The sequence below is a fragment of the Patella vulgata genome, chromosome 2, assembly GCF_932274485.2.
Source record: "Patella vulgata chromosome 2, xgPatVulg1.2, whole genome shotgun sequence".
Classification (NCBI taxonomy): domain Eukaryota; kingdom Metazoa; phylum Mollusca; class Gastropoda; family Patellidae; genus Patella; species Patella vulgata.
Genome location: NC_065880.2, coordinates 6,553,545 through 6,579,946, shown reverse-complemented (window position 1 = coordinate 6,579,946; position 26,402 = coordinate 6,553,545). Strand labels below are relative to the sequence as shown.

The following is a 26,402-nucleotide window of genomic DNA, read 5'->3' as shown; positions in this document are numbered from 1 at the left end:
GTAATTAACAGGCGGATTAATTACTCAACACTGCTCTAGAAACTAAATAGTTATAAACCCAACACTGGTTTGAAACGGAACATTAAATACAGCAACAGCTGCTGAAACAACACATCTAAATGATACCCAAGTTGCAGTGTATACAATCTGATTAAAACACAGATCCAATTTTGTTTCGTTTTCATAGTTCAAAATTTCGATTTTACTTGTCTTTACTACACTTGGATCTGGAAGCGTTGTTATTTAACTTGTGTTCTGCTTGAAATGAGGGGTCAGCCAATCAAATGGTCTGTCGAATCTGGCGTTTGGCCTTTTTAGCGCGGAACTGTGGGTAGACATTAGCGGCAATAGAAATCAAAACAAAGCAAAAGTAGATAAAAAATACATGGCGGTTGCTAATTGGTTAATCGAATGACTGACGTAATCGGGTCAAATGTCGCTTGCTTGGTACCTGACGTCATAGAACGTGAACTCCCACTATAACTTGTTAGATCTACATGTAGTGTAGGCCATCAAAAGTATAAAAAACGAACGAAATATAGATCTATATTTTAATTAGATTGCAGTGTATAAAACAAACAATAACATTTACAAAATAAAAATAACAAATAGTTACTACAGGATTTAATTATTGGTCAATTTAAATAAAACAAACAACTTGTACAGACTACAATACTGGATTTAATAGGAGCAACTATTGAGAAATGGTTCTTTATTAATTATTCAGGAATTAAAAACATGTAAATCATTTTATATATTCTCTAAAACAAAGCATGAATTTGTTGAATCAACTGAAGGTCACATATATAAAAACATTCTAGTTTCTCAGATAATGTTGTGTCACTTAAAGATACATTATGGGAGATTTGTTAAAGAGCTGTCAGTTCTCACTTTAATAGTTCAAAACTAGATAATGTAAAGGCAATTTGCTGAAAATTTCAGTAAGATAGATCCACTCTGAACCAAGATTTTAGCGACTAAATATTGGGGCTAGCCTCGATCATCATTACTAAAGTCGGTAGGATAAAAAACACAGTCTTGATTATTCATTTTTTGATTTAATTATGAATGAAAGTCGAACAGCAAATCGGAACGTAATCCAATAGACATCGCAGACTAGCGATTACATTGAGAGTTGATTATTGTCTGGATAAGTTAATTAATATCTTATTAATAATCTATATAACATTTCGGGCCTGCAATAGGCAGATTTAGATCGTGCAAAATATATGTTTAAAGATGAATTATGTATAGCGTCCGACTCCTACTATACTAATAAAGACGGGCATATCCCATACAGTGTTCTTTGGGGGAAATTTTGTTCGGACATTTTTCTACGGCCTACTCTTATATCAAATTCCAACTGTAAAGGAAATTTTACATGGGACCTCTGTGAAAGAATAGACAGCTGTCGTTGTTAGGCCCTCCATTTTGCACCACTGACAAGGAGAAACCACGATGGTAAATCCTGATGAAATTTCTCTGCCAACACCGGAATCGAACCTGCGACCTCTTGATTAGCGAGCCAGGGTCTTACTCACTTAGCCACCGTGGCTCCCTAAATCTGCATATTGCAAGGAGAAACCACTCTGTCAACACTGGGATCGAACCCGTGACCTCCAGACTAGCGAGCCAGTGTCTTACTCCCAAATCTGCATATTGCAGGTCTATTTTGGGGCTATAAACTATTAATCAGGCATTTATTCACATGACAGTCCCGCCTATTCACATGACAGTCCCACCATGATATCAAATGGATTAGAAAATATTCGCCATTTAATAATTTAAGGTTAAAATGATAAGTCAAACTTTTTTGTATTCTCATAACAATGTTACATGAAAATCAAACCTATATTGTCAAAGCCTCAAACACTCAGAACTTCAATCTATTTATAGCAAAAACAGGCAGATCTGTATCTTTGCATAAAAAATGTCATTTGATAAAAATAAAGTGGAGTAAACAAACAGAAAAAAAACCCTGGAATGTTTGTTTGATTTTAATTTGACTAGGAATCAATAATTGTAGCAATAAGTTTAATATTCACTAGCTGTTGGACTGTAACCCGGGTATCAGTTAAAGATACATTCCTGCGTACAAACTGGGTAATTTGATGATATATTTGGACTAAAAACATATTCAAACTAATTAATTCATTATAATTTTGCTTCAAATCCTTCTAAAAACATTGTAATTCCCAAGGAATACCCTGCTATAAAAATCAATCAAAAGGGGTCATGTTTGTGTCATGTGACTTACCTTTCTCCGTACCGTCAAACGGGGTGAAGTTGGCCTACGGGGTGAAGTTGGCCATTTTCGGTATATTTCTTTTCGGTTCTTTTTTTTCTCGCCAATCCAGAATTTTAATCTACTCAAGGTTATTTAGTACAAGATTACAGTGGAAGTTTGCTGTGTACCAATTTTGAAATTTATTCTACAATTTGGGTAAGATTTATGTTTAGTTAAGAAAATGATTTAAAAAAGTGGATTTATGTGGACAGATTATAATTAGACCTAGGGATAATAATAAAAGCCAGTGCTTTAGCTTGAATGCACAGTTTGTATCATGGGTCCAATGCCTGAACAAACAAGAGTTATGTTGTGACTGACTAGGCCAAGGTCAAGGACACGTGGGTCATTTAGTGCAACAGGGTGAAGTTGGCCACAAATTGGGGTGAAGTTGGCCACCCTTGGCGACCTGGCCAACTTCACCCCAATACATAATTTATGTATAAATTTTGAGTTTTCTTATATCAGATTTCTCTCATGTGTGCTGTACATGTGTAATCTCCATTTTTTTTCTTTTCAGAAATGCCCCGACGATATACCCCAAAACCAGAAAGTCGGAAGCTCTGCCAATATTCCGCCGAGAGCCTTCAAACAGCAATTGTAGCCTGTGAGAGGGGGATTCTCAGCCAGAGAAAGGCTTGTGAGCAATTCGGAATACCAAGAGGCACACTTCAGAATCGACTTGCTGGTAGGTTCAATAAGCAACATGGTGGACAGACTGTCTTCGACTCCGAAGAAGAACTAATATTTGCTGAATATCTAACTTTGTTGTCCACATGGGGATTCCCCTTAGATGCATTTGATTTCCGTTGCATTGTAAAGTCATATCTTGATAAATGTAAGAGAACTGAGAAGAGGTTTAAGAACAACTTGCCGAGCAGTGACTGGGTGAATTGCTTTGTGAAACGTCACAAAGGCAGGCTTACTTCTCGATTTTGCCAAAATATAAAAGTTAAGCGAGCAGAGGTGTCGGCAGAGTCATTAAATCAATATTTCGACAATCTTGAGGCTAGTTTAGCTGATGTTCCAAGTAGTAATATTCTGAATTATGATGAAACGAATCTGACAGATGACCCTGGAAAAAAAAAATGTATATTTCGTAGAGGATCCAAATATCCTGAAAGGATTATGAATTCAACAAAATCCTCGACGTCACTTATGTTTACTGCCACTGCCTCTGGTAGATTACTTCCACTATATGTTGTTTATAGATCCAAGCATCTGATGAACACTTGGACAGAATCAGGTCCAAAAAATGCCAGATATAACCGGTCCAAGTCTGGATGGTTTGATAATGTCTGTTTTACAGATTGGTTTAAAAGTGTTGTCCTGCCATGGGCACAGGATCTTCCAGGGAAAAAAGTTGTTCTTGGGGATAATTTGTCATCCCATTTTTCAGTTGAAGTTTTAAAACTTTGTAAAGAACATAACATTGAGTTCATTTGTTTCCCAGCTAATAGTACTCACCTGTGTCAGCCACTAGATGTGAGTGTCTTTTCATCTGTCAAGGTTGCATGGAGGTCAATTCTCACTGAATGGAAGGAAGGGCCTGGACGTAAGGCTGCATGTATAACAAAAGACGTTTTTCCCAGACTTCTAAAGAAACTAGTTGACAGAAACACTACCATGTCATCCAATATCATTAGTGGATTCAAAAAAACTGGCATCTTCCCACTTAACAGAGAAGAAGTAATTGACAGACTACCAAATACAACCAATAATACTGTTCGTGTTGATATTTTTTCTGATGTATTCCTTAATTCATTAGATAATCTTCGTTACAGCCAAGAAACACCTACTATTCGCCGAAAACGTGTATCCGTTGAACCTGGAAAGAGTATATCGGCTGATGATCTGGAAACTGGTGGTCCATCATCAAGCAAATGTAAGAAAACAAAGGATGTTTTAGAAGAACCTGCATCCAGTAATCTTGAATCCTCTGATGACGAATCATCTTGTTCTAGTCTATCGTCAAATGATTCTGTCGCTCCTGATGATAATTTTGAGGTCGCTGTTGGCAAATGGGTCATCGTTCGATATCTTGTTAAATCCCGATGTATCCATTACATTGGTCGTATTATTGATACCACTTTATCAGATGATGACGAATCCAGAGAAAATGAAATTCTGTTTTATGTTATAAGCTTCCTGCGAAAGTCAAAGAGAGTTGCGAATACCTTTGTGCCACCAATAAAAGAAGACATTGATACTATTAAGTGGGCTGATATCCTTAAAGTGTTGCCATTCCCAACCATATCAAAAAGAAATCACCATAAATTTCAAGTTAATTTTGATGGATATAATTTACAATGAAGACGTTTTACTTGTTTTAATCGCACTGTTACAGTCATTTTACATTTAAATTATATAATAATATATTAATTTTAATCTACCAAAGTGCTAACAATGAAATATGTAACAATTCAATTTTTATTCAGATTTTATCAACATTATTTTTTAAATACCAAAGTGCCAAAAATGAAATAATATGTAACAAATTTATTTTTTTGTTTATGAAAAATGTTTAATTTTATTAAAAGTTATTGAAACAGTTTTCTTTTGTATTCAAATCCGGAAATATAGATAACAAGGTCGGTCATTGAATCGATTGGCACGTATTCTAACTAACTCGAGCTGGTACATGAAAATAAGTAAGTCCAGGGTTGCCATTTGTTAGTCCCCAAATAACATGGTTTGTATCAAGTGGACTTTACAATTTCTTTCATGCACGCCCACATAACCTTCATCAAAAACTGCAGGGTTAGAGTCCGGCCAAGTTCACCCCATGGTGTGGGGTCAACTTGGCCACATACATTTTTCCATATTCTGAAAATTTGGAATATAACAGTCTTATAAGTAACTGTTACATTCCATTAACTAATCAGTCTATAAGCTTACAGGTAATTATTTCCAGACTGGTATGAGCAATAATCAGAATATATTTGAAAAACTAAAAAAAATGGCCAACTTCACCCCGTTTGACGGTACCTATAGCAACGGCGGCGATGTTGGACGAGAATTCACTGCATATACATGTTTCTTTTCCCATAGTTTTTAACTTTATCAACATATACATCAAGCGCTCACTAATGCTGGGTGATTAGACAACCTTAGTGTGCTACCTCTGACGTTACTCGAGCAAACATCACTAATCGTTGGGTTGCCGCTGCTAGGGAAACCCTGACATTTTTGCCCTGTATGCACTCCATGGGTGTTAATCATGGAATCCAGTATTTTTCTAGTAAGATTGGATGTTTCTACTTTCCATTCATACAAAAATTGCCATACTTTTATTGGAGAGAGAGAGAAATGTGGTTTAACGTCCACTCGACACAAACTAGGTCATTTTGAGACTAACAAATGGTTCAATTTTATTTCAATAATTTGCAGTGGGAGGAAACCGAAGGACCCGGAGAAAACCCACGAGGTTAGACAGGTGACCCTACTCCTTGTCACGTACAACCGGGGATTCGAAACCCTGCCAGTTGACTCAATGACAGACCGTATTATACAGTGTGCGCGAGCTAACAATTCGGCCATCCAACGCTCCTACTTTTATTGGAAATAACCACCCGATAAATACTCTTCTGTATCATTTAATCGTGTGTAGTTATCATTAATTTCTATTACATTCATTCAATGTCAAATCTTTGTTTAAAAATTCATAAAAATTGTTTAAAATCACCAAAAATCATCTCATTTGTAACACAAGGTACAATTTTATGGATACACAATTACTGAGTTTAATACTAAGCGTCGTTTCGACGAGGATAGTCTCGTCTTTATCGCCTTTTTCGTCGCTTAGTATTAAACTCAGTAATTGTGTATCTATAAAATTGTACCTTGTGTTAATATGTTCAATTACTGAGTGCCAATCAAAGAAGATCTCATTTTAAATGATTTTTATGAATATTTTTAAACAAAGATCTAACATTAAATGAATGTGAAAGAAATTTATACTAAATACACAAGATTAAATGATACCCGGATTACAGTGTAGTGTAGTGTGTTCTATTTTTAGAGAAAAAAAGCGGTAAATGTGAAATTGTTCTACGAAGCCACTCCTAAAAAATACTAAAATCGGTAACAAAACTAATTTAACGAAATGGGTGGGATTTAATGGGATTTAACGTCGTCCTACTTTTTGCACCAATCAGATTTAATGAAAACCGGGCAAAACTAAACTTTCTACCAAGTATCTATAAAATTAAAGTTTTACTATATCCCAGAATATTAACAAATTCACATATTGAATCTGCCTTGTGGTGTGGTGACTTTAATTAAAACATACAAATTTTACAAAAACTCTTTCTTAACATTGCTGATACTAAATTATTGCATAACTGAGCTCGGCACTCCAACTTCACCTGGTGACTAAGCTCTACACTCAGCAGACGACTAACTAAGAGCTACGCCCTCGCACCCACCTCCTGACTAAGCTCCGCCCTGAACTCCCGACTAAGACTTCTCTATCAGGTGAGTAGACAGGTGTTAATTAATTTATTTGCATCCCAGGTTTAAACCTCTCTATCAGGTGAATAGACAGGTGTTAATTTATTCAATCCCACGTTTAAACCTCTCTACCAGGTGAGTAGATAGGTGCTAATTTTTTCACATCCCATGCTTAAACCTCTCTATCAGGTGAGTAGACAGGTGTTGATTAATGTACTCACATCCCAGGTTTAAACCTCTCTATCAGGTGAATAGATGGGTGTTAATTTATTCAATCCCACGTTTAAACCTCTCTACCAGGTGAGTATACAGGTGTTAATTAATTTATTCACATCCCAGTTTAAACCTCTCTATTAGGTGAGTAGACAGGTGTTAATTTTTTCACATCCCATGTTTAAACCTCTCTATCAGGTGAGTAGAAAGGTGTTAATTAATTTATTCACATCCAGCATTCACTAGAAACTGATACTCAATCTAAGTCTGTACACAGATTTGTTCGAAATGGCCGAGATTAATCTATTATCTTTCCACCATCCAAATATTTAAATTCTGTTACTATAATCCCACAATAAATTCTTTCCATGGAGGTTTAACAACATGTTGAGAGGTCCAACAAGCAGGAGGTGCTTCAGCCAATTAATATCTCTGCTTCCAACCACCTGATACCATTGAGGTTTGATATCATTTTTGGGTTTGGTACCATTTCTGGGGTTTGATACCATTTCAGGGGTTTGACACCATTTTGGAGATGCGATACTGTTTTGGATGAGTGGTATCATTTTGGGGGTTTGATACAATTTTGGGGTTTGATACCATTTTGAGGGTTTGATACCATTTCTGGGGTTTGACACCATTCTGGAGATGTGATACTGTTTTGGATTAGTGATATCATTTTGGGGGTTTCATACCATTTTGGAGGTTTGATACCTTTTTTAGAGGCATGATACCATTTGGAGGAATGATACCATTTGGAGGCATGATACCATTTTGAGGGTTTGATATCATTTTGAGAGTTTGATACCATTTTGAGGATTTGATACCATTCTGTCACTTAGCGTCCCAACTTAATATCTGACCTTTTCCTGCTGAATAAGCTACTGGAATATTGCTTTCAGTTCACTAACAAAAGAACTCGGTAATCTGGTTGGTTCCTTTCAAAATGGATTCAGAACCCTGCTTTTGACATCTGAGGGCTATTAGCCGTCCATCTTAAATAAATTCCCACAGCCATCCAATCTTTCACACCATCCTAAATTCTCACGATCAGCATTATTTTTTACAACGCACACAAATTGATTATGCAAATTAATCCACTTCTGACATCCAATGAATTCAAGCGAAAAATAACGTCCACATGGCCATAACGACATTTAACCCCAATAAACACGTTCCATAGAGTATTATTAACGTAAAAATGAGACCCCGCATTTCACGATCAGGCACAGTACTTTTAAACATAAGTTCTATAAAGGCGTGGCAGATAAACTGTCCGTCTAAAGCGTAACAAGGAACCACGTTTAAAATAACTAAAGCTCCCGATAATGATATCAAATATCTAGAGGTCAAGTTAAGGTCAATTTTATTGTAAATAGAAATGAAATTGGCTGACATGAATTCTATCCGAAACAAACTTTCATTTTTTTTTCATTAGTTACATGGGATATTTTCCTAGGCAGCACTGTTCCTCCCTCCTATTCTATAACGTTCAACTGCTGTGAGGGATCGTTCTTCCAATAAGCAATTCAAGCACATGCTCTAAGGCATCAAGGTAAGAGAGAGAAGGTTTAACGTCCACTTGACACATACTAGGTCATTTCGGGATAAACACATGGTTTAATTTTACTTCAATATTTCGCGGGGCGGTCTTTAGCAGTGAGAGGAAACTGGAGGACCCGGAGAAAACCCACGAGGTTGGACGGGCGACCCTACTCCTTGTCACGTACAACCGGTGACTCAATGACAGACTTTATGATACAGCGCGCATGTGCTAACCATTCGGACACACACCCGGCCAGGGGAGGAGGGTAACATGAAAAGTAATGAAATGGGGTTTAACATCCTTCTTTTGTGGATAAACCCCGCTAATGAAGAGGGGCACACGACAGCCGTGTTTCCACCTACTTTTCATCAAATTTCAACTGTCAAGGCTTCGTTCACATGTACACAGGATCTTGGTTTTTTGTACTCGCCTTAATTTTTCACTCATTTTTTTATAAAGGATACTTACAAAATGTTTCGACCATATAAGGAAGATGAATAGGAACATATGAATTATTTGGTACGTAATTGCTAACCATCACTGAAAAACAGGGTAAGAGTATAAATAGGTACATCATAAGAAATACTTGCTATTTTATGAAATACTTGCTATCTCATGCATGAAATACATGCCACAATGGTGGCTCACTTTCTGTCAGAAATATTAAATCATAGTCAGCACTATAGAGTCCAAAATATCCGAAGGCCAGAACTGCTGGTTTTATGGTTCTAGCTGGTAAGACCTCTTTAAATATTTAAATATTTGAATTTACTAGCATAGATAACATTTATCAATATCAACTCCTCGGTAGATAACATTTATCAATATCAGCTCTGGTAGATAAAATTTATCAATAATATTAACTTGCAGATAGATAAAATTTGTCAACACAAGTTTTCCAATTTCTCTTAATCAAAGTCAGGCTGGTATTGGAAAAATGTTATTTACCGGCAAGCTGTTATTGGGATCATGTTATATACTGGCAAGCTGTTATTGGGATCATGTTATATACTGGCAATTCGATATTGGGATAATGTTATTTACTGGCAGGCTGGTATTGGAAAACCTGTGTTGACAAATTTTATCTATCTACAAGTTTGTATTGATAAATGAAATGTTATCGACCGGCAAGGTAATATTATTGATAAATGTTATCTACCGGGAAGTTGATATTGATAAATGTTATCCATGGACAAGGTGATATTGGACAATGTTATCTATGGGCAAGGTAATATTATTGATAAATGTTATCCATGGACAAGGTGATATTAGACAAAGTTATCGATGGGCAAGGTAATATTATTGATAAATGTGATCTATTAAGAGAAATGGAGATCCATGAAATAAATGACGAGATAAAGGATATTTACCAGAATAATGTAAGTCTAGTGGATGTCCTAAAAACAATAATGGTGGTTTACGACCGTGGTTTATGCGTAGTAATTTGGTTTGATTATCCACCAATGGGTAGGCGCACACCAGCTCAAGTTTTGGTGCATAGCAATCTGACTGTAATTTACATACTGGTCTATCGGTGGTTGTTCTCGCTGGTAAACACGCAAATTTCTGAAAGAATAAAAACAACTTCAAGAAATGAAAAAAAAAAAGAGATTTAAGGTCCTACTGTTCTCCACAGATGGGCTAATGAAGACACCATGCAATAAGCTATGAGGGAGATTTGCCAGGACAGCGTCCCTAAGGCCTACATTTATATCGAATCCCAACTGCCAAGGATTCTTTTACATGTACTCCAATGTGTACATGGGCCCTTGACTTTTCATCACATCCGAACAATTATATGCTGCTCCTTGAAAGAATAAAAACTTCATAAAGCATACTGTCAAATTTTAACAATGAACACAGCATGACGTCATACCTGCCATCTTGGAATTGTCACATCATATCAAAATTCGAAGAGAGAGAATGGGGTTTAAGGTCCACTCGATACTAAATAGGTCATTTCGAGACTAACACATGGTTAAATTTTAGTTCAATAATTCGCTTGAGCGTAAGGGTCTTTAGCAGTGGGAGGAAACTGGAGAAAACACACGAGGTTGGGTAAGGGTGTTTGGCAGTGGGAGGAATCCGGAGGACCGGGGAAAACCCACAGGTTTGACAAGCAACCCTACTCCTTGTCATGTACAACCGGCAACCGGCAATCCAACACCCCCAAAAAGTCCATGGAGAGCCCCAAAACAACATGTTCCAGATCCAACATTAGAGAGAGAGATAGAAATGGGCTTTAAAGTCTACTCAACACAAACTAAGTCATTTTGGGACTAACATATGGTTCAATTTTATTATAATAAAATGATTGTGTGTAGGGGTCTTTAGCAGGGGAAGGATATTGGAGGACCCGGAGAAAACCCACAAGCTTCAATCCCTGCATTGGCTGAGAAAGTTCATCAGATTTTCTGGTGTGGTTCCTCCTTGTCAGTGATGCAGGATGGGAGGGCCTGACAAGGACAGTTATCTTGTCGTTCGGATGGGAAGGAAAACCGAGGTCCCATGTACACATTGGCATGCACGTAAAAGATCCCTTGACAGTTGGAATTCATTAGCCCAGTTCCGAGCAGAACAGTAGGACGTTAAACCCCTTTTCATTTCAATTCAATCTTCCACAGCTTAATTCTTCTGTAGTTGTTGAAGATGACTTTAGAGAGAGTGGGGTGGGGGTGGGGTGGTAAAAGCAATCTGGTTGAATTAAGACAACTGTTTAAAATAAAATAAACCCAATCTGATTAAAACACAGATCCTATTTCATTTTGTTTTTATAGTTCAAAATTTTGTTTTACTTGTCTTTACTACACTATGATCTGGAAGAGTTGTTATCAATGACGTGTTCTGAATGGTATGAGGGATAAGCCAATGAAACGGTCTGTTACGGCGAGCTTTAGGCATGTTTGTTAATCAAATGTCTGACGTCAAAGGGGTCAAAAGGTGCCCCGACGACCACTGACACGACCTATCGCTACAACTTGTCAGATCTTCATATAGTGTAGGCCATCGAAATATTAATTTGTATTTTAATCAGAGTAAAAAAAAAAATGGTTAAAATTAGATGTGTGAGATGCAGTCTCTTACTTATTTGTTAAAGTCACCCATTTGATACAAAGGCATTAAAGATGCATTATGTAAGAATCAAATAATGAGCTGGCAGTTCCTGCTATAATAATTCAAAAATAGATAATACAAAATGAATATATTGAAAACTTCAGTCAAATTACTCTATTCTGAAAGAGAGAGAGAGAGAAATGGGGTTTAACGTTCATTCGACACAAACTAGGTCATTTCGAGACTAACATATGGTTTAATTTTATTTCAATAATTCGCTTGCACATAGGGGTCTTTAGCAGTGGGAGGAAACCGGAGGACCCGGAGAAAATCCATGAGGTTGGACAGGCGACCCTACTCCTTGTCAGATACAACCGGGGATTCGAAACCACTCCAGTTGACTCAATGACAGTCCTTTTGATACAGCGCATGCACACTAACCATTCAACCATCCAACCCCCCTACTTTTTTCTGTGCCAAGTTATGAGTGTTTGAAATTTTGACAAAATGAAGCGCATATTGTTGAGCATATTGTTTATTATTGTAGCAGAAATGAAATGGGGTTTAACGTCCTACTGTTTTGCTCCAAACTGGGCTAATGAAGACGGGCATACGCCATACAGTGTGCTATAAGGAATTTTGCCTGGACAGGAGCACTGCGGCCTACTCTTATATCGAATTCCAACTGTCAAGGTATCTTTTATGTGCACGCCGATGTGTACATTTGACCTCGGTTTTTCGTCCCATCAGAACGACTGGACAGCTGTTCTTGTCAGGCATTCCGTCTTGCATCACTGACAAGGGGGAAACCACGCTGGAAAATCTGGATGGACTTTTTGGCCAATGCAGGGATCGAACACCCGACCTCCAGGCTAGTGAGCCAGCATCTTACCCACTTAGCCACTGTGACCCCCTTTTATTGTAGCAACAGTACTTGATAATTGAAACTAGGCTTTGATTATCTATGTTATTGTTAAACTCTTAAATGGCCGCGGTGCTCTAATCTACATCTGATGACCAAGTGAGTTGATTATGAGCTTGTCATGTTAATAAATATTTAAATAATACTTAAAGATACATTATGGGAGATTAGATAAAGAGTTGACTCTTCTCACCCATAATAGGTAAGCAATAGATAATGTAAAGGAAATATGCTGAAAATTTCAGTCAAATTGCTCCGCTCTGAACCAAGATATTAGCTTTTGAATTTTAAGCCTAGCCTTGATCATCATTACTAAGGTCGGTACAATAAAAAAACATAGTCTCAATTATCCATTTTGGGATTTAAACATCAATGAGCGCTCAACAGCAGATTGGATTCAAATCCAGTGAAAATCTGACAATTAAGATGGCATCAAGAGTTGATTATTGTTTGAATAAGTTAATGAATGTCTAATTAATAGTTTATATAACATTTCAGGCCTAAAGAAAGACCTGCGATAGGCAGATTTAGCTCTTACATAATGCATCTTTAATTTCAATACAGATTTATACTGTCTCCCATCCTAGTTGCATTAAAGATACATTATGGGAGCTTCGATAACGAGTTGGCAGTTCTCACTATAATAGTTAAAAACTAGATAATGTAAAGGCAATTTGCTGAAAATTTCATTCAAATTGATCCACTATGAACCGTGAACGAAGAGAATGAAATTTCTGCCTAGCCTCGGTCATCATTACTAAAGTCAGTACGTTAAACAGCATAGTCTCGATTATTTATTTAATTGTTTAATCGAGAAGGAAAGTTATGCAGTAAATCGGATCACAATCCACTTAAGATCGCAGGCTAGCGATACCATCTAGAGTTGATTATGGTCTGGATAAGTTAATTAATGTCTAATTAATAATTTAGATAACATTTTAGACCTAAAGAAAGACCTGCAATAGGCAGATTTACCTCTTGCATAATGTATGTTTAATTTCATGGAACATAAATTTCCTGTCTAACAGAAATACAATATGTGTAATAGAAACTACAAGAAAATAAAAACTTAAAAAATAAATTCTATTTATAAACTAGATTATTCTCCATAGCTACATGTATATAACAATCCCCATGGTTACCATGACAACATTACCTTATTGTATTCATAGTAATTCTTAAATATAAACAAAAAAACATATACAGACACAAATAAATATGATATGATGCTGGCTTTGTTTATTAGATGGGGGATATTACTGTACTTTAGCTTCTATAATCCGAGCATCATTTAATCTTGTGTATCTAGCACTAATTTCTTTCACATTCATTCAATATCAAATCTTTGTTTAAAAATTTGTAAAAACTGTTTAAAATAACCCAAAATCATCTAATTTGTACTTGTGTCCAGTTTAAAGCTGACTGATAATGAGAGTCCAATTTACAAGTAATTAATTTCCTGACAACTGTTCAAAAATTAATCATTTTTATATCAATAATCAATTTGGTTGTTTATTTTCTAACAGTGATAGAAAAATGAAAAGATTTTTACAAATTTTTTAAGATACATTATGATGTATGATTTAGATAAAGAGCTAGCCATTCTTGTTATAATACTTCGAAAATAGATAATGTAAAATGAATAATTTGAAAATTTCCTTCAAATTACTCTATTGCTAGCCAAGATATTAGCCTTTGACAAGGCGTGTGCAATAATTTCAACCACCTCACTGGTTGTTTGAAACTAAGTCTCGCTCCTCCATTTTTAGATTAAATCAAAATCTTGCCGAACCTTTCTAATCTATTTAATATCGGAGAAATCCGATGCCATCGAGAGTTTATTATGGCCTGGATCAGTTAATTACTGTCTAATTAATAATTTAGAAAACATTTCAGGCCTAAAGAAAGACCTGCAATAGACAGATTTAGCTCTTGCATAATGTATGTTTAAACAAGGATTTGAAAGAAATTAGTGCTAGATACACAAGATTAAATGATACCCGGTTTACAGTGTATAAGTCATAATCTAAATTTAGAATTTCTTAATTTCAACACCTGTTCTAAACCACTGATTATTATTTGAGGAATTAAAGAATCCTTTACAAACTACAATATTGTTTTGAAAGTTGCATCTCTAAATAGAATATCAATCCAAAAATGGTTCAGTTCTGTTCAATATATGCAAAGATATGTTGAATTAAATATTTCCTAATTCAGTATCCTCTGCAGACGACATAAGGAATCCAAATATGGTTGAATTCCATTCAGTATTTTTAATGATATGATAAATGAAACCATTACTTACTGTATTTGGTGATGAATGTAACCATAGTGATGATTATGCAAAATATGATGAATGAGAATGAGAGAGAGAGAGAGAGAGAGAGAGGTTTAAGGTCCACTCGACACAAACTAGGTCATTTTGGGACTAACATATGGTTTAATTTTATTTCAATAATTTGCTTGTGCGTAGGGGTCTTTAGCAGTGGGAGGAAACCGGTGTAAACTGTAGGACCCGGAGAAAACCCACGAGGTTGGACTGGCGACTCTACTCCTTGTCACGTACAACTGGGGATTCGAAACCACGCCAGTTGACTCAATGACAGGCCTTATGATACAGCATGCATGTGCTAACCAATTCGGCCATCCAACCCCCCTATGATGAATGAAACTTAAAGGCTCAATACCACACTTGTTGTAACTGAATAATATGTCCCAATCTTTATTCTGGTCAACAAATTGTACTGTTTTACAATATTCCAATTAATTGATGATACAAATTTCATCTTAACACACTTAATTTAAAAAATTAGAAAAATTCAACTAAATGATTTGAAAAGCCTAACGTAAACCTTTTCAAATGTGACTTGGATTTAAAAATATTTTCTGGACAAGTAAAATAGGATTTAATGGGTAATTTACACAACAGATAGGACACTTTAACATCTAATACTTAGAATAAGGCTATTATTTATTTTCTGTAGCTGTCAAGCCAGCAAGAGTGTTATTGTCCCTTTAATGTATTTGGTGATAACTGTAACCATGGTGATAACTGTAACCATGGTGATGAATGTAACCATGGTGATGATATATGTAAGATCTGATGAATGACACTATTACTTACTGTATTTGGTGATGATTTTGTATTATATGAGAAACAAAGATGTGTATCACTGGTGACGTTACAACAATCTATTAAATTTTTATTCTCTGTTAAATCTGAAATACACAGTTTATAGAAATATTTTGAGAGAGAGAGAGATATAGTTCAATTTTATTTCAATAAACCGTTGGAGGCAATTGGAGGACCTGGAGAAAACCCACAAGGTTGTACAGGTGACCCTACTCTTTGTCACATACAACTGGAAAATTGAATGAAACCATGCCAGCTGACTCAATTACAGACCTTACCATCTAGCACAACGCATCAAACCATTCAGCCCAAACCATTCAGGGCAAAACATTAATCTAATCGGCAAAAGATTAATCACCCATTGTGTTGATGTTGATGATGGAAATTGTTTTATTCGAAACTGTTATTGTTCGTGGTGTTTAATGGTGATATTGTAGACAAGTTGTTATCTTAGCAACCACGCAGTTGTCTTTTCTGTGGGAGGAAACCTGAGTAGCTTGAGAAGGTGCCCCTATCTTAGCGCACATGCAGGGGTCTTTTCCGTGGGAGGAAACTAGGTTGAGAAGGTGCCCCTATTTTCAAACCACATACGCTTACACCAGGCATCGAAACCGCGACCGCATGCCAGAGGTGTCCTTCGAGCTAGAGCTTGAAGTCCAACACTTTAGCCCATTTGCGATCTTTTAACTTGAAGCGCGACACCTTAGACCATTAAAACCAAAGAGTTTTGATATCTTTTAAAGCTTACTTGTCTTTATGGGGTTTGTATTTAATTGATGGATGAGACCAGTTGGCATACAGTGACCCAGTGACCTCTCTTTTATACTGTATGAAATACAACCAAACCATTCATCTTGATTAGTCACCGAGCAACCACTTATACTAGTCAATGGTTCACCAACTGCTAGTCCCCGTGGTCCGGATACAGGTGATCCCTATATATAATACATAGGTTAAACATACATTATGCAAGAGCTAAATCTGCCTATTGTAGGTCTTTCTTCAGGCCTGAAATGTTATATAAATTATTAATTTGACAGAAATATTCAGCAAATTGCCTTTACGTTATCGAGTTTCTAACTATTATAGTGAGAACTGTCCGCTCATTATCTAATCTCCCATTTTGTATCTTTAATAAATAATTGAGGAATTTTAATTTATGAATTTTCTAACTTTATTATGTTTTAAAATGTATATTGAAACTGTGGTGAATTAACACCATACTAAAAGAGAGAGAGAGAGAGAGAGAGAGAGAGAGAGAGAGAGATAGATAGAGAGAGGGTTTACTGTCCACTCGACTCAAACTAGATCATTTCGGGACTAACATAGGGTTTAATTTTATTTCAAAAATTTGCTTGCACCTAGGGGTCTTTAGCAGAGGGAGGAAACCGGAGGACACAGAGAAAACCCACGAGGTTGAACAGGCAACCCTACTCCTTGTCATGTACAACCGGGGATTCGAAACCACACCAGTTGACTCAATGACAGGCCTTATGATACAACGCGCATGTGCTAACCATTCGGTAATCCAACTCACCAGATTAACAGAAGATGACTGTAAAATGAAATGAAATGGGGTTTAACGTCCTACTGTTCTGCTCCAAACTGGGCTAATGAAGAGGGGCAGACGCCATACAGTGTGCTATGAGGGAAATTTTGCCAGGACAGCAGCACTACGGCCTACTCTTATATCGAATTCCAACTGTCAAGTGATCTTTTACGTACATACCAATGTATACACAGGACCTCGATTTTTTCGTCCCATCCGAACGACTAGACATCTGTCCTTGTCAGGCCCTCCATCCTGCATTACTGACAAGGGGGAACCATGCCGGAAAATCTAGATGAACTTTCTCGGCCAATGATCAGTCCATGACTTTGGGCACACGCCCCTCATTAATATTCATAATTCATATATATACAAAAGTCATGAATATTCATATATACAAAGGTCATAAATATTCATATATACAAAGGTCATGAATATTCATATATACAAAGGTCATGAATATTCATATATACAAAGGTCATGAATATTCATATATCTACAAAGCTAATGAATATTCATGTTAAAACAAACTACTCACCTCCAACACACTAGTGATAACGACGGCTTGTCCCGTCGAATAAAAAGGCATTAAAATAAACGGCAAAAATAACAACATTATAATAGCACCAATCACAATGATAAAATTATGCCAAACACCAGCGCAGTATATACGAAGTTGCCGTAGCGGAGAAACCGCATTTAAATGTTCGGACGACAGATCGACGTAAGCTCCGGGATATAAAACAAACAGAAATAATCCAAAACCATTCACTTTTACTTGTTCTCTACAAAAAAAAATAAAAATATACAAAAACTTTGTTACATTGTTGTTAAATAATAAGTGCAGGAGGACTGCACAACATGCAATCAATTACACAAGACAAACCCATGGACAGAGAGAGAGAAATGGGGTTTAACGTCCACTCGACACAAACTGGGCCATTTTGGGACTAACATATGGTTTAATTTTATTTCAGAGAGAGAGAGAGAGAGAAATGGGGTTTAACGTCCACTCGACACAAACTAGGTCATTTCGGGACTAACATATGGTTTAATTTTATTTATATAATTCACTTGCGCGTAGCGGTCTTTAGCAGTGGGAGGAAACCGGAGGCCCCGGAGAAAACCCACGAGGTTGGACAGGCGACCCTACTCCTTGCCACGTACAACCAGGGATTTGAAACCACGCCAGTCGACTCAATGACAGACTTCATGATACAGCGCGCGCACGCTACCATTCAGCCATCCAACCCCCCTAATTTTATTTCAATAATTCGCTTGCACATAGGGGTCTTTAGCAGTGGGAGGAAACCGGAGGACCCGGAGAAAACCCACGATGTTGGACAGGCGACCCTACTCCTTGTCACGTACAACCAGGGATTCGAAACCACGCCAGTCGACTCAATGACAGACTTTATGATACAGCGCGCACGCTAACCATTCAGCCATCCAAACCCCCAAACCCATGGACACCAGAAACAACAAACGTATATATCAGATCAAGTGAATAGAAAGGTGGGTTAAAAGACAGGTAGAGTTGCATTTGGATTCTGATATCCAGGCCCAATGGTCATGATTACCCCCCCCCCCCCCCCGGTCCTGCATGGGTAGAACTCTTCCACTTCCTTATATGAATTTCAAGAGAGAGAGAGAGAGAGAGAGAGGGGGGAGGTTTAACCCCCACTCGACAAAACTAGATCATTTCGGAACATGGTTAAATTTATTTTCAGTAATTCGCTTGCACATAGGGGTCTTTTGGCAGTGGGAGGAAGCCGGAGGAAACTGGAGGACCCAGAAAAGACCTACGAGGTTGATCAGACGACCTTACTCCTTGTCATGTATAAGCAGGGAACGAAACCACGCCACTTGACTTAATGACAGACCTTATGATTCAATGTGCATGTCAACTATAGATATTATCCAAGGTAGTTCAGTCCATATCATGACGGTCATTTAGTACTAACCCGTACCTAAATATATTAAACCACTTGGGCGCCATGTTGAATTAAACAGTATTAAACAATCAAAAACCTTACTACATTATGGAATCAACGACAAATCTAAACCTGGGCACCCCAACCCCTTTTTTACATTGTTATATACATGTATATTGTATATAAAGATTAGAAATAAATACCTAACGGCAGCTATAGCATGACCAACTTCATGTAATATACCACAAACTAGTAAGGTTAATAAATAATACCATATCTGGCTAGTTGGTAGGTTAATACCAGGCATCTATAAAATATAACACAGCTAAACATTATGGGAGATTTGATAAAGAGCTGGCAGTTCTCACTATAATAGTTGAAAACTACATAATGTAAAGGCAATTTGCTGAAAATTTCAGTCAAATTGATCCACTCTGAACCAAGATTTTAATGATTGAATATTGGGGATAGCCTCGATCATCATTACTAAAGTCGGTAGGATAAAAAACATAGTCTTGATTATCCATTTTTTGATTTAATCATGGATGGAAGTCGAACAGCCAATCGGAAACTAATCCAATAAACATCGCAGGCTAGCAATGGCATCAAGAGTTGATTATGATCTGGATAAGTTAATTAATGTCTAATTAATAAGTTAGATAACATTTCAGGCCTAAAGAAAGACCTGCAATAGGCAGATTTAACTTGCATAATGTATGTTTAATTTACAATATTTCTTTACTAAATCTTAAAACAAGGGCTCTCGACCTAAATTTTTTAATTTTCCACCTGTATAGTAAATATTTAAAAGGATAAATGAAATGAGGTATAACGCCCTACTGTTCTGCTCTGACTGGGATAATGAAGACAGGTATACACTATACAGCCTACTCTTACATGTATATCTATATCAAATTCCAACTGCCAAGGGATCTTTTACATGCATGCCAATGTGTACACAGGATCTTTGTTTTCTTTCCCATCCGAAGGACTATACATTGTCCCCCCAAAAGGATAAATGAAATGAAATGGGGTTTTACATCCTACTGTTCAGTTCTGACTGGGCTATGAGGGCAATTTTGCCTGGGCAGCGGCACTTTGGCCTACTCTTATATTGAGTTCCAAATGCCAAGGGATCTTTTACGCACACGCTAATGTATACATTGGACCTCAGTTTTTCATCCCATGCAAACGACTAGACAGCTGTCCTTGTCAGGCCCTTCCGTCCTGCACCACTGACAAGGGAAAACCACGTCAGAAAATCTGGATGAACTTTCTCAGTCAGTGCATGGAATGAATATGTGACCTTCAGACTAGCGAGCCAGCGTCTTACCCACTTAGCCACTGTGACTCCCCCAAAAAGGTTAAACAAATATGTTGTGTTCCTACCACTGGTGCTAAAACAGGGGATGATCGATTGAACGTTACAAAATTGAATTCTGTCAAACCCAAAAATAGCGACAATCGAGTGAAAATAGGATTTTGGGCTAGAACGCATGCGCTGACTGCATGAGAAAAAGTCTCAACCAACCATGCGGCCAAAACAGTTTATTTAATTACGTCACGATTCTACTCACACCGCTTCCGTAGTTGGGACTGACAGAACTGTGGCCGGTCTGAATTCCGCGTCACTCGATTACAATTCCATCAATTTGTAGTGTTAGGGACTGACAATCGAGCACCCCCCACAGTATATTGTCAAGGGTAGATAACTCTAGCCCTGGTTTACCAACAACTGGTGTTAAAACAGTTTATTGTCAAGGGTAGATAACTCTAGCCCTGGTTTTCCTACCACTGGTGTTAAAACAAATTATTGTCAAGGGTAGATAACTCTAGCCCTGGTTAACCTACCACTGGTGTTAAAACAAATTATTGTCAAGGGTAGATAACTCTAGCCCTGGTTTACCTACCACTGGTGTTAAAACTTGTTGTTCTACGGGCTGCTGACGAAATGTGTTCACAATCAATAACGTCAAGATAGCCACCGACATCAACATGGCTACCAGACCAAAGAATGCACCAACCGTAAACCATAGTCGTAAAATATTGGGTTTCCATTGGCCGATACGGAGAAATGTCCGATTGAAGAAGTTTGAATACCATCGACACTGACAGATAGACACCGACAGTCCAGTCTTTTCAAGGAAACTCAGATAATTCCTGGACCATGGTTTCTTTGTCTGTAATAAAACAAGAAGAGAATGAATAAATAAAATGGAGTCTAGCATCCTAGTGGGGGGGGGGGGAGATTTCCGAATAGTTAGCACATGCGCGTTGTATCACAAGGTCTGTCTCTTAGTTAATTGCAGGGCTGCCGACAACCAGTATCGCAGCGCAATTTGCGATACATATTTTGTCCGTTGCTAATCAAAAATTAAAATCTAAAGTTTTTGATTCGCAGTAACTGCGAATCATTAATATGCCTGTCATTTTGGATATTGACACAAGGATAATCCACATTTGAAGACTAGAAAGCTTTCTCAACAATTTCAACGAGTATAAAATGTTGAATAAAATTTTATAAACAAAACTGAATTCTCCGTGTGACATTTTCTTCTCGAACTACCCAGACACAATTCATTATACGGTACTATATAATACAGGGACATAACTCTATGAATAGGGACTATTAAACCGGAAACAGGGAATCAAGTAGTACCACTCACGTTGCGAGACATCAAGTAATTATATGATATTTTGAAAGAAATAAATCCAGTGTATCCTCTACGTATTGTAAATAAAATATAAAAAAATAAATGTTAACGTATTGTAAAATGATAAATCAAAGTAAAAATTCCCGTAAAATATCACGTGTGTCTAGTCAATCGAGGTGCGCCCGATTGAACAAGAAAGGCAATACACGATAAAAAGCAGACGAAATTGTTTTCTAACGAAGATTTCTAACGTACAAAAAATAACAATTAAAATGATTGGGGCTTCGGAAGTCACTGTTTAGAATTGGCTTCAGACATAAGACCTAACTAAATGTCTACATCACATTCACAAACTGTCACAAGTACTTGTGGCAGTCCTAAAAAAATCTAAGATTAGTAAGAATGGAATCTAATCATATTTGTTATGAACTAAAGTAATATCTTGTTATTTAGGTGTTTTATGTTGAAACTGAAAAACTGCTAATCAATTTTTAAATTTGCTAATCAAATTTGGCAAAATTGGACTTTTTGATTAGCAGTGCTGCTAATCAACCGTGAAAAATTACCGACAGCCCTGGTTAATTGCCGTGGTTTCGATTCCCCGGTTGTACGTGACAAGGAGTAGAGTCGCCTGTCTAACCTTGTGGGTTTTCGCCTGGTCCTCCGGTTTCCTCCCACTGCTAAAGAAAGCGAATTATTGAAATAAAATTGAAACATATGTTAGTCCCAAAATAATCTAGTTTGTGTCCAGTGGACGTTAAACCCCATTTCTTTCTCTCTCTCAATAATTTGTTTGCGCACACAAGTCAATTCTATTCATGTAACAATCAGCATGTGATATACATAGAGTCGACATCTTTCCATAGTCCTCTTTCGAATCTGACCAGATCCAAATGAAATGGGTTTTAACATTCTACTGTTCTGCTCCGACTGGGCTAAGATGGGAATACACCATACAGTGTGGTATAAAGGAAATTTTGCCCAGGAAGCGGCACTACGGCCTACTCTTATATCTAATTCCAACTGCCAAGGGATCTTTTACGTGCACACAGGACCCTTTCCAACAACTAGACAGCTGTCCTTGCCAGGCCCTCTGTCCTGCATCACTGACAAGGGGAAACCACGCCGGAAAATCCCAATGAACTTTCTCGGGCCAATACAGGGATCGAACCTGCGACCTCCAGGCTAGCGAGCCAGCATCTTACTCACTTAGCCACCGTGGCTCCCTGACTAGATCCAAAACCGGGAGATTATAACTATTGTTGAAATTTTGATTCTTTCATACAGTTATTAAATATTAATTACTTTCAGCATATTTTACTGAACATTAAAGGACAATATTGGTGCCAGTCATTATCATACATGTCATAGAACTGGTTAAACACGTTCCAAATATCATTTTATCACAGAGATCATTGCTACGATAGACGCGTAATCAATGCTTCAACAATCGGAAATGACGAACGCAAAAGGAAAACACGAGTTATTCCTCTATATAACTGACTGAAATGACGAGTGGTAACAGGCACATGGGCGAATTTCTGCCCACTAATAATTCCTTCGAAGACCAAAAGTTCTTATATGAGACTGTAAGAGTACATCTGACAATTTCAAAAAAGTAATTGAATGTCATTAGATAAGAGAACACGAATAAAATAGAAACAGTCCTTTAAGTCATGGGAAATTAGAAATTGTTTGATAAAATGTTAATGACGCTCAGACTTTAAAGTATAAACCTATAGTTGAATCTGATCATTATTTAGGCCTTTTATTGCATCATGTAATTGTACAAGAATTACATCAGCTCACATGAACATTTAAAGTGTACGACTAACAATTAATACAGCTCAAATTAAGTTAAAATCATGTCGTCAATGCGAAGAAGAAGTTATACATTATCTACAGTGTGACGGTCAATTCAAAAGGATATTTATACATGTTTTAAAACAACTCAAAGGTAATTAATCTACTTGTCTTCAACAAATGTTTAAAAATTATAACAGTTCTTTTAAAGATAAAGGGTGCGAGAGGGGGATCCTAGTGGTTTAAAAACAGAGAGAGAGAACTGGGGGTTTAACGTCCACTCGACACAAACTAGGTCATTTCAGGACTAACATATGGTTTAATTTTATTTCAATAATTCGCTTGCGCGTAGGGGTCTTTAGCAGTGGGAGGAAACCGGAAGACCTGGAGAAAACCCGCGAAGTTGGACTGGCGACCCTACTCCTTGCCATGTACAACCAGGGAATCGACACCACGCCAGTTGACTCAATGACAGACTTTATGATACAGCGGCGCGCATGCTAACCATTCAGCCATCCCCCCCCCCTCATGACATCTGTCATTGAGACAAGTGACGTGGTTTCGACTCCCCGATGTACTTGACCAGGAGTAGGGTCGCCTATCCAACTTTCGAGGATTTCTCTGGATCATCCGGTTCCCTTCCACTGCTAAAGGTCCCTATGCTAAAGGCCCCTATGCGTAACCGAATTATTGAAATAAAATTGAATCATATGTTAGTCCCAAATTGGCGTGGTTTTGATTCCCCAGTTGTACATGACAAGGAGTAGGGTCGCCTGTCCAACCTCATGGGATTTCTCCGGGTCCTCCGGTTTCCTCCCACTGCTAAAGACCCCTACACGCAACCGAATCATTGAAAATTTGAAATACAACTGAACCATATGTTAGTCCCAAAATGGTCGAGTTTGTGTCGAATGATTTCTAAAAGTAAACCCTCCCTTTCTCTCACTATTTCGATCCCAGTTTCCCCTCGTCAGTGGTGCTGGGTGGAGAGCTCTCCTCGTCCGTGTTACAGAGTGGAAAGCTACCCTCGCTGGTGGTGCTGGGTGGAGAGCTCCCCTCGTCAGTGGTGCAGAGTGGAGAGCTCCCCTCGCTATTGGTGCGGGCTGGTGAGCTCCCCTCATCAGTGGTGCAGAGTGTGCAGAGTGGAGAGCTTCCCGAAAAAAACTAGGTTCTGTGTATACATAGGAAACATGTTGAATGAAATAAGAGTTTAACGTCCTACTGTTCTGATCCAACTGGGCTAATGAAGATGGGCATATGTCATGCTGTGTACTATGAGGGAATTTTGCCCGGGTTAGGATCTACTCTTATATCAAATTCCAACTGCGAAGGGTTCTGTTAGGTGCACACCAAGTGTACTCGGGACCTCGGTTTTTGTCCATTCGTATGACTATACGTTCTTCCCTGCCAAGTCCTTCGACCCAGTGGCGCTATGTGACAGGCCTTGTGATTTCATACGCACGCATTATCCTGTGTAGACTGTTGCCCCGCTGCCTTCATAGCCAACAACTTGCTTGCATGCCCGTCTTCACTTTCCCGCTTGGTGCATAGAGAAATACTCAGATAGTGTTATCCATTTCATCTCTTATATCATAAGATAACAACTGGCTTACTTAAACATACATTATACAAGAGCTAAATCTGTCTATTGCAGGTCTTTCTTTAGGTCTGAAATGTTATCTAAATTATTAATTAGACATTAATTAGCCTATCCAGACCATAATCAACTCTAGATGGCATCACTAGCCTGCGATCTTTAGTGGATTATGAGCCGATTTACTCCATAACTTTCCTTCACGATTTAACGTTTAAATTGATAATCGAGACTATGCTGTTTATCATACTGACGTCACTTTAGTAATGATGATCGAGGCTAGCAATGCCCTCAACGCCATGATCAACTGTATTTTTAGCTCTCAGTCTCTAGTGAATTTCGCTAGCCTGGAGGTCGGGTGTTCGATCCCTGCATTGGTCGAGAAAGTTCATCTGGATTTTCCGACGTGGTTTCCCCTTGTCGGTGGTGCAAAAACGGAGTGTCTGACAAGGACAGCTGTCTAGTCCTTCGGATAAGACAAAAAACGGAGGTCCCGTGTATACATTAGAATGCACATAAAAGATCCCTTGGCAGTTGGAATTTGATATAAGAGTAGGCTATAGTGCCGCTGCCCGCACAAAATTTCCCTCATAGCACACTGTATGGCTATGCCCGTCTTCATTAGCCCAATATTATGAAGATAGGAGCAGAACAGTAGGAAGTTAAACCCCATTTCATTTCATTTCTAGTGTTTTTCAATTTGAACAATAATGTATTTATACCTTTAGGAATGCATCCAGAAGATAAAGAGTTGACCAGAAGCCAAGAACTAAAGCTATCCATGTTGTGGGCAACATCACTGGTTCTCCAACCACCTCCTCAACCTGTCTTTAGGATAGGACTGCAAACGAGCCCAACTTTTATTTTCAGTGTGGATTCTATATTATCAATTTCAAAACAAAACAAAACCCCAAAATAGGCATGATGCTTTCCATTTGTTGCCTCATTTTCTACACGTCACTCGATATTTTGATCGAACCATTATGACTAATCACAGGCTTGTGGCAAAATGATCAATGTATTGACAAACTTCTGATGAAATCGAATTTGCTTGCTAAGTTGTTGCTAAAATATCGAAAATTCGTCAAGATATTCAACCATGCTGCTCTCATAAGAGTACTCTCGCACTTCAAGTCATGTTTTTTTACTATTTTATTTTCTATTGCTTTTCCAGTCTGGTAGAACATTACTACTCTGTAAATTAGGTCAACATTAGATCTGGATAAAATATAAACAGACAATTTGATTGGTTCAAATAAAG

The 26,402-nt window shown here is 37.7% G+C and overlaps 2 protein-coding genes across 3 annotated transcripts; one reads left to right on the top strand and one right to left on the bottom strand.

Moving 5' to 3' along the window:
* Positions 1 to 2,305: 2,305 nt before the first annotated feature.
* On the top strand, positions 2,306 to 4,600 carry LOC130010689 (uncharacterized). The gene is made up of 2 exons (XM_056098544.1): positions 2,306 to 2,443; positions 2,808 to 4,600. Exon 2 carries the CDS (start codon positions 2,810 to 2,812, stop codon positions 4,598 to 4,600), a length of 1,791 nt encoding a protein of 596 aa, XP_055954519.1. The 5' UTR covers positions 2,306 to 2,443; positions 2,808 to 2,809.
* Positions 4,601 to 5,349: 749 nt separating this feature from the next.
* LOC126810247 (membrane-bound transcription factor site-2 protease) lies at positions 5,350 to 26,263 on the bottom strand. 2 transcript variants are annotated; one of them, XM_050535256.2, is made up of 10 exons: positions 25,864 to 26,263; positions 21,001 to 21,270; positions 19,294 to 19,397; positions 17,695 to 17,941; positions 16,356 to 16,542; positions 15,599 to 15,693; positions 13,631 to 13,651; positions 9,869 to 10,064; positions 8,963 to 9,038; positions 5,350 to 8,294 (listed from the first exon to the last, which is right to left on the bottom strand). In XM_050535256.2, exons 1-10 carry the CDS (start codon positions 25,936 to 25,938, stop codon positions 8,072 to 8,074), a joined length of 1,494 nt encoding a protein of 497 aa, XP_050391213.2. In that variant the 5' UTR covers positions 25,939 to 26,263; the 3' UTR covers positions 5,350 to 8,071. The 2 variants fall into 2 exon arrangements, with proteins under 2 accessions (XP_050391213.2, XP_050391214.2); XM_050535257.2 differs by lacking the exon at positions 13,631 to 13,651.
* Between the last annotated feature and the right edge of the window lie 139 nt (positions 26,264 to 26,402).

Excerpts from the sequence above, each read along its gene's own strand:
- LOC130010689 (XM_056098544.1), top strand. The coding sequence starts at position 2,810 with ATGCCCCGACGATATACCCCAAAACCAGAAAGTCGGAAGCTCTGCCAA.
- LOC126810247 (XM_050535256.2), bottom strand. The coding sequence starts at position 25,938 with ATGTTGCCCACAACATGGATAGCTTTAGTTCTTGGCTTCTGGTCAACT. Across the intron at positions 21,271-25,863 it reads TTCTGGATGCATTCCTAAAG|ACAAAGAAACCATGGTCCAG; the intron begins GTATAAATACAT and ends GTTTTATTACAG. Across the intron at positions 10,065-13,630 it reads ATTACTATGAATACAATAAG|AAATTTGCGTGTTTACCAGC; the intron begins GTAATGTTGTCA and ends TTATTCTTTCAG.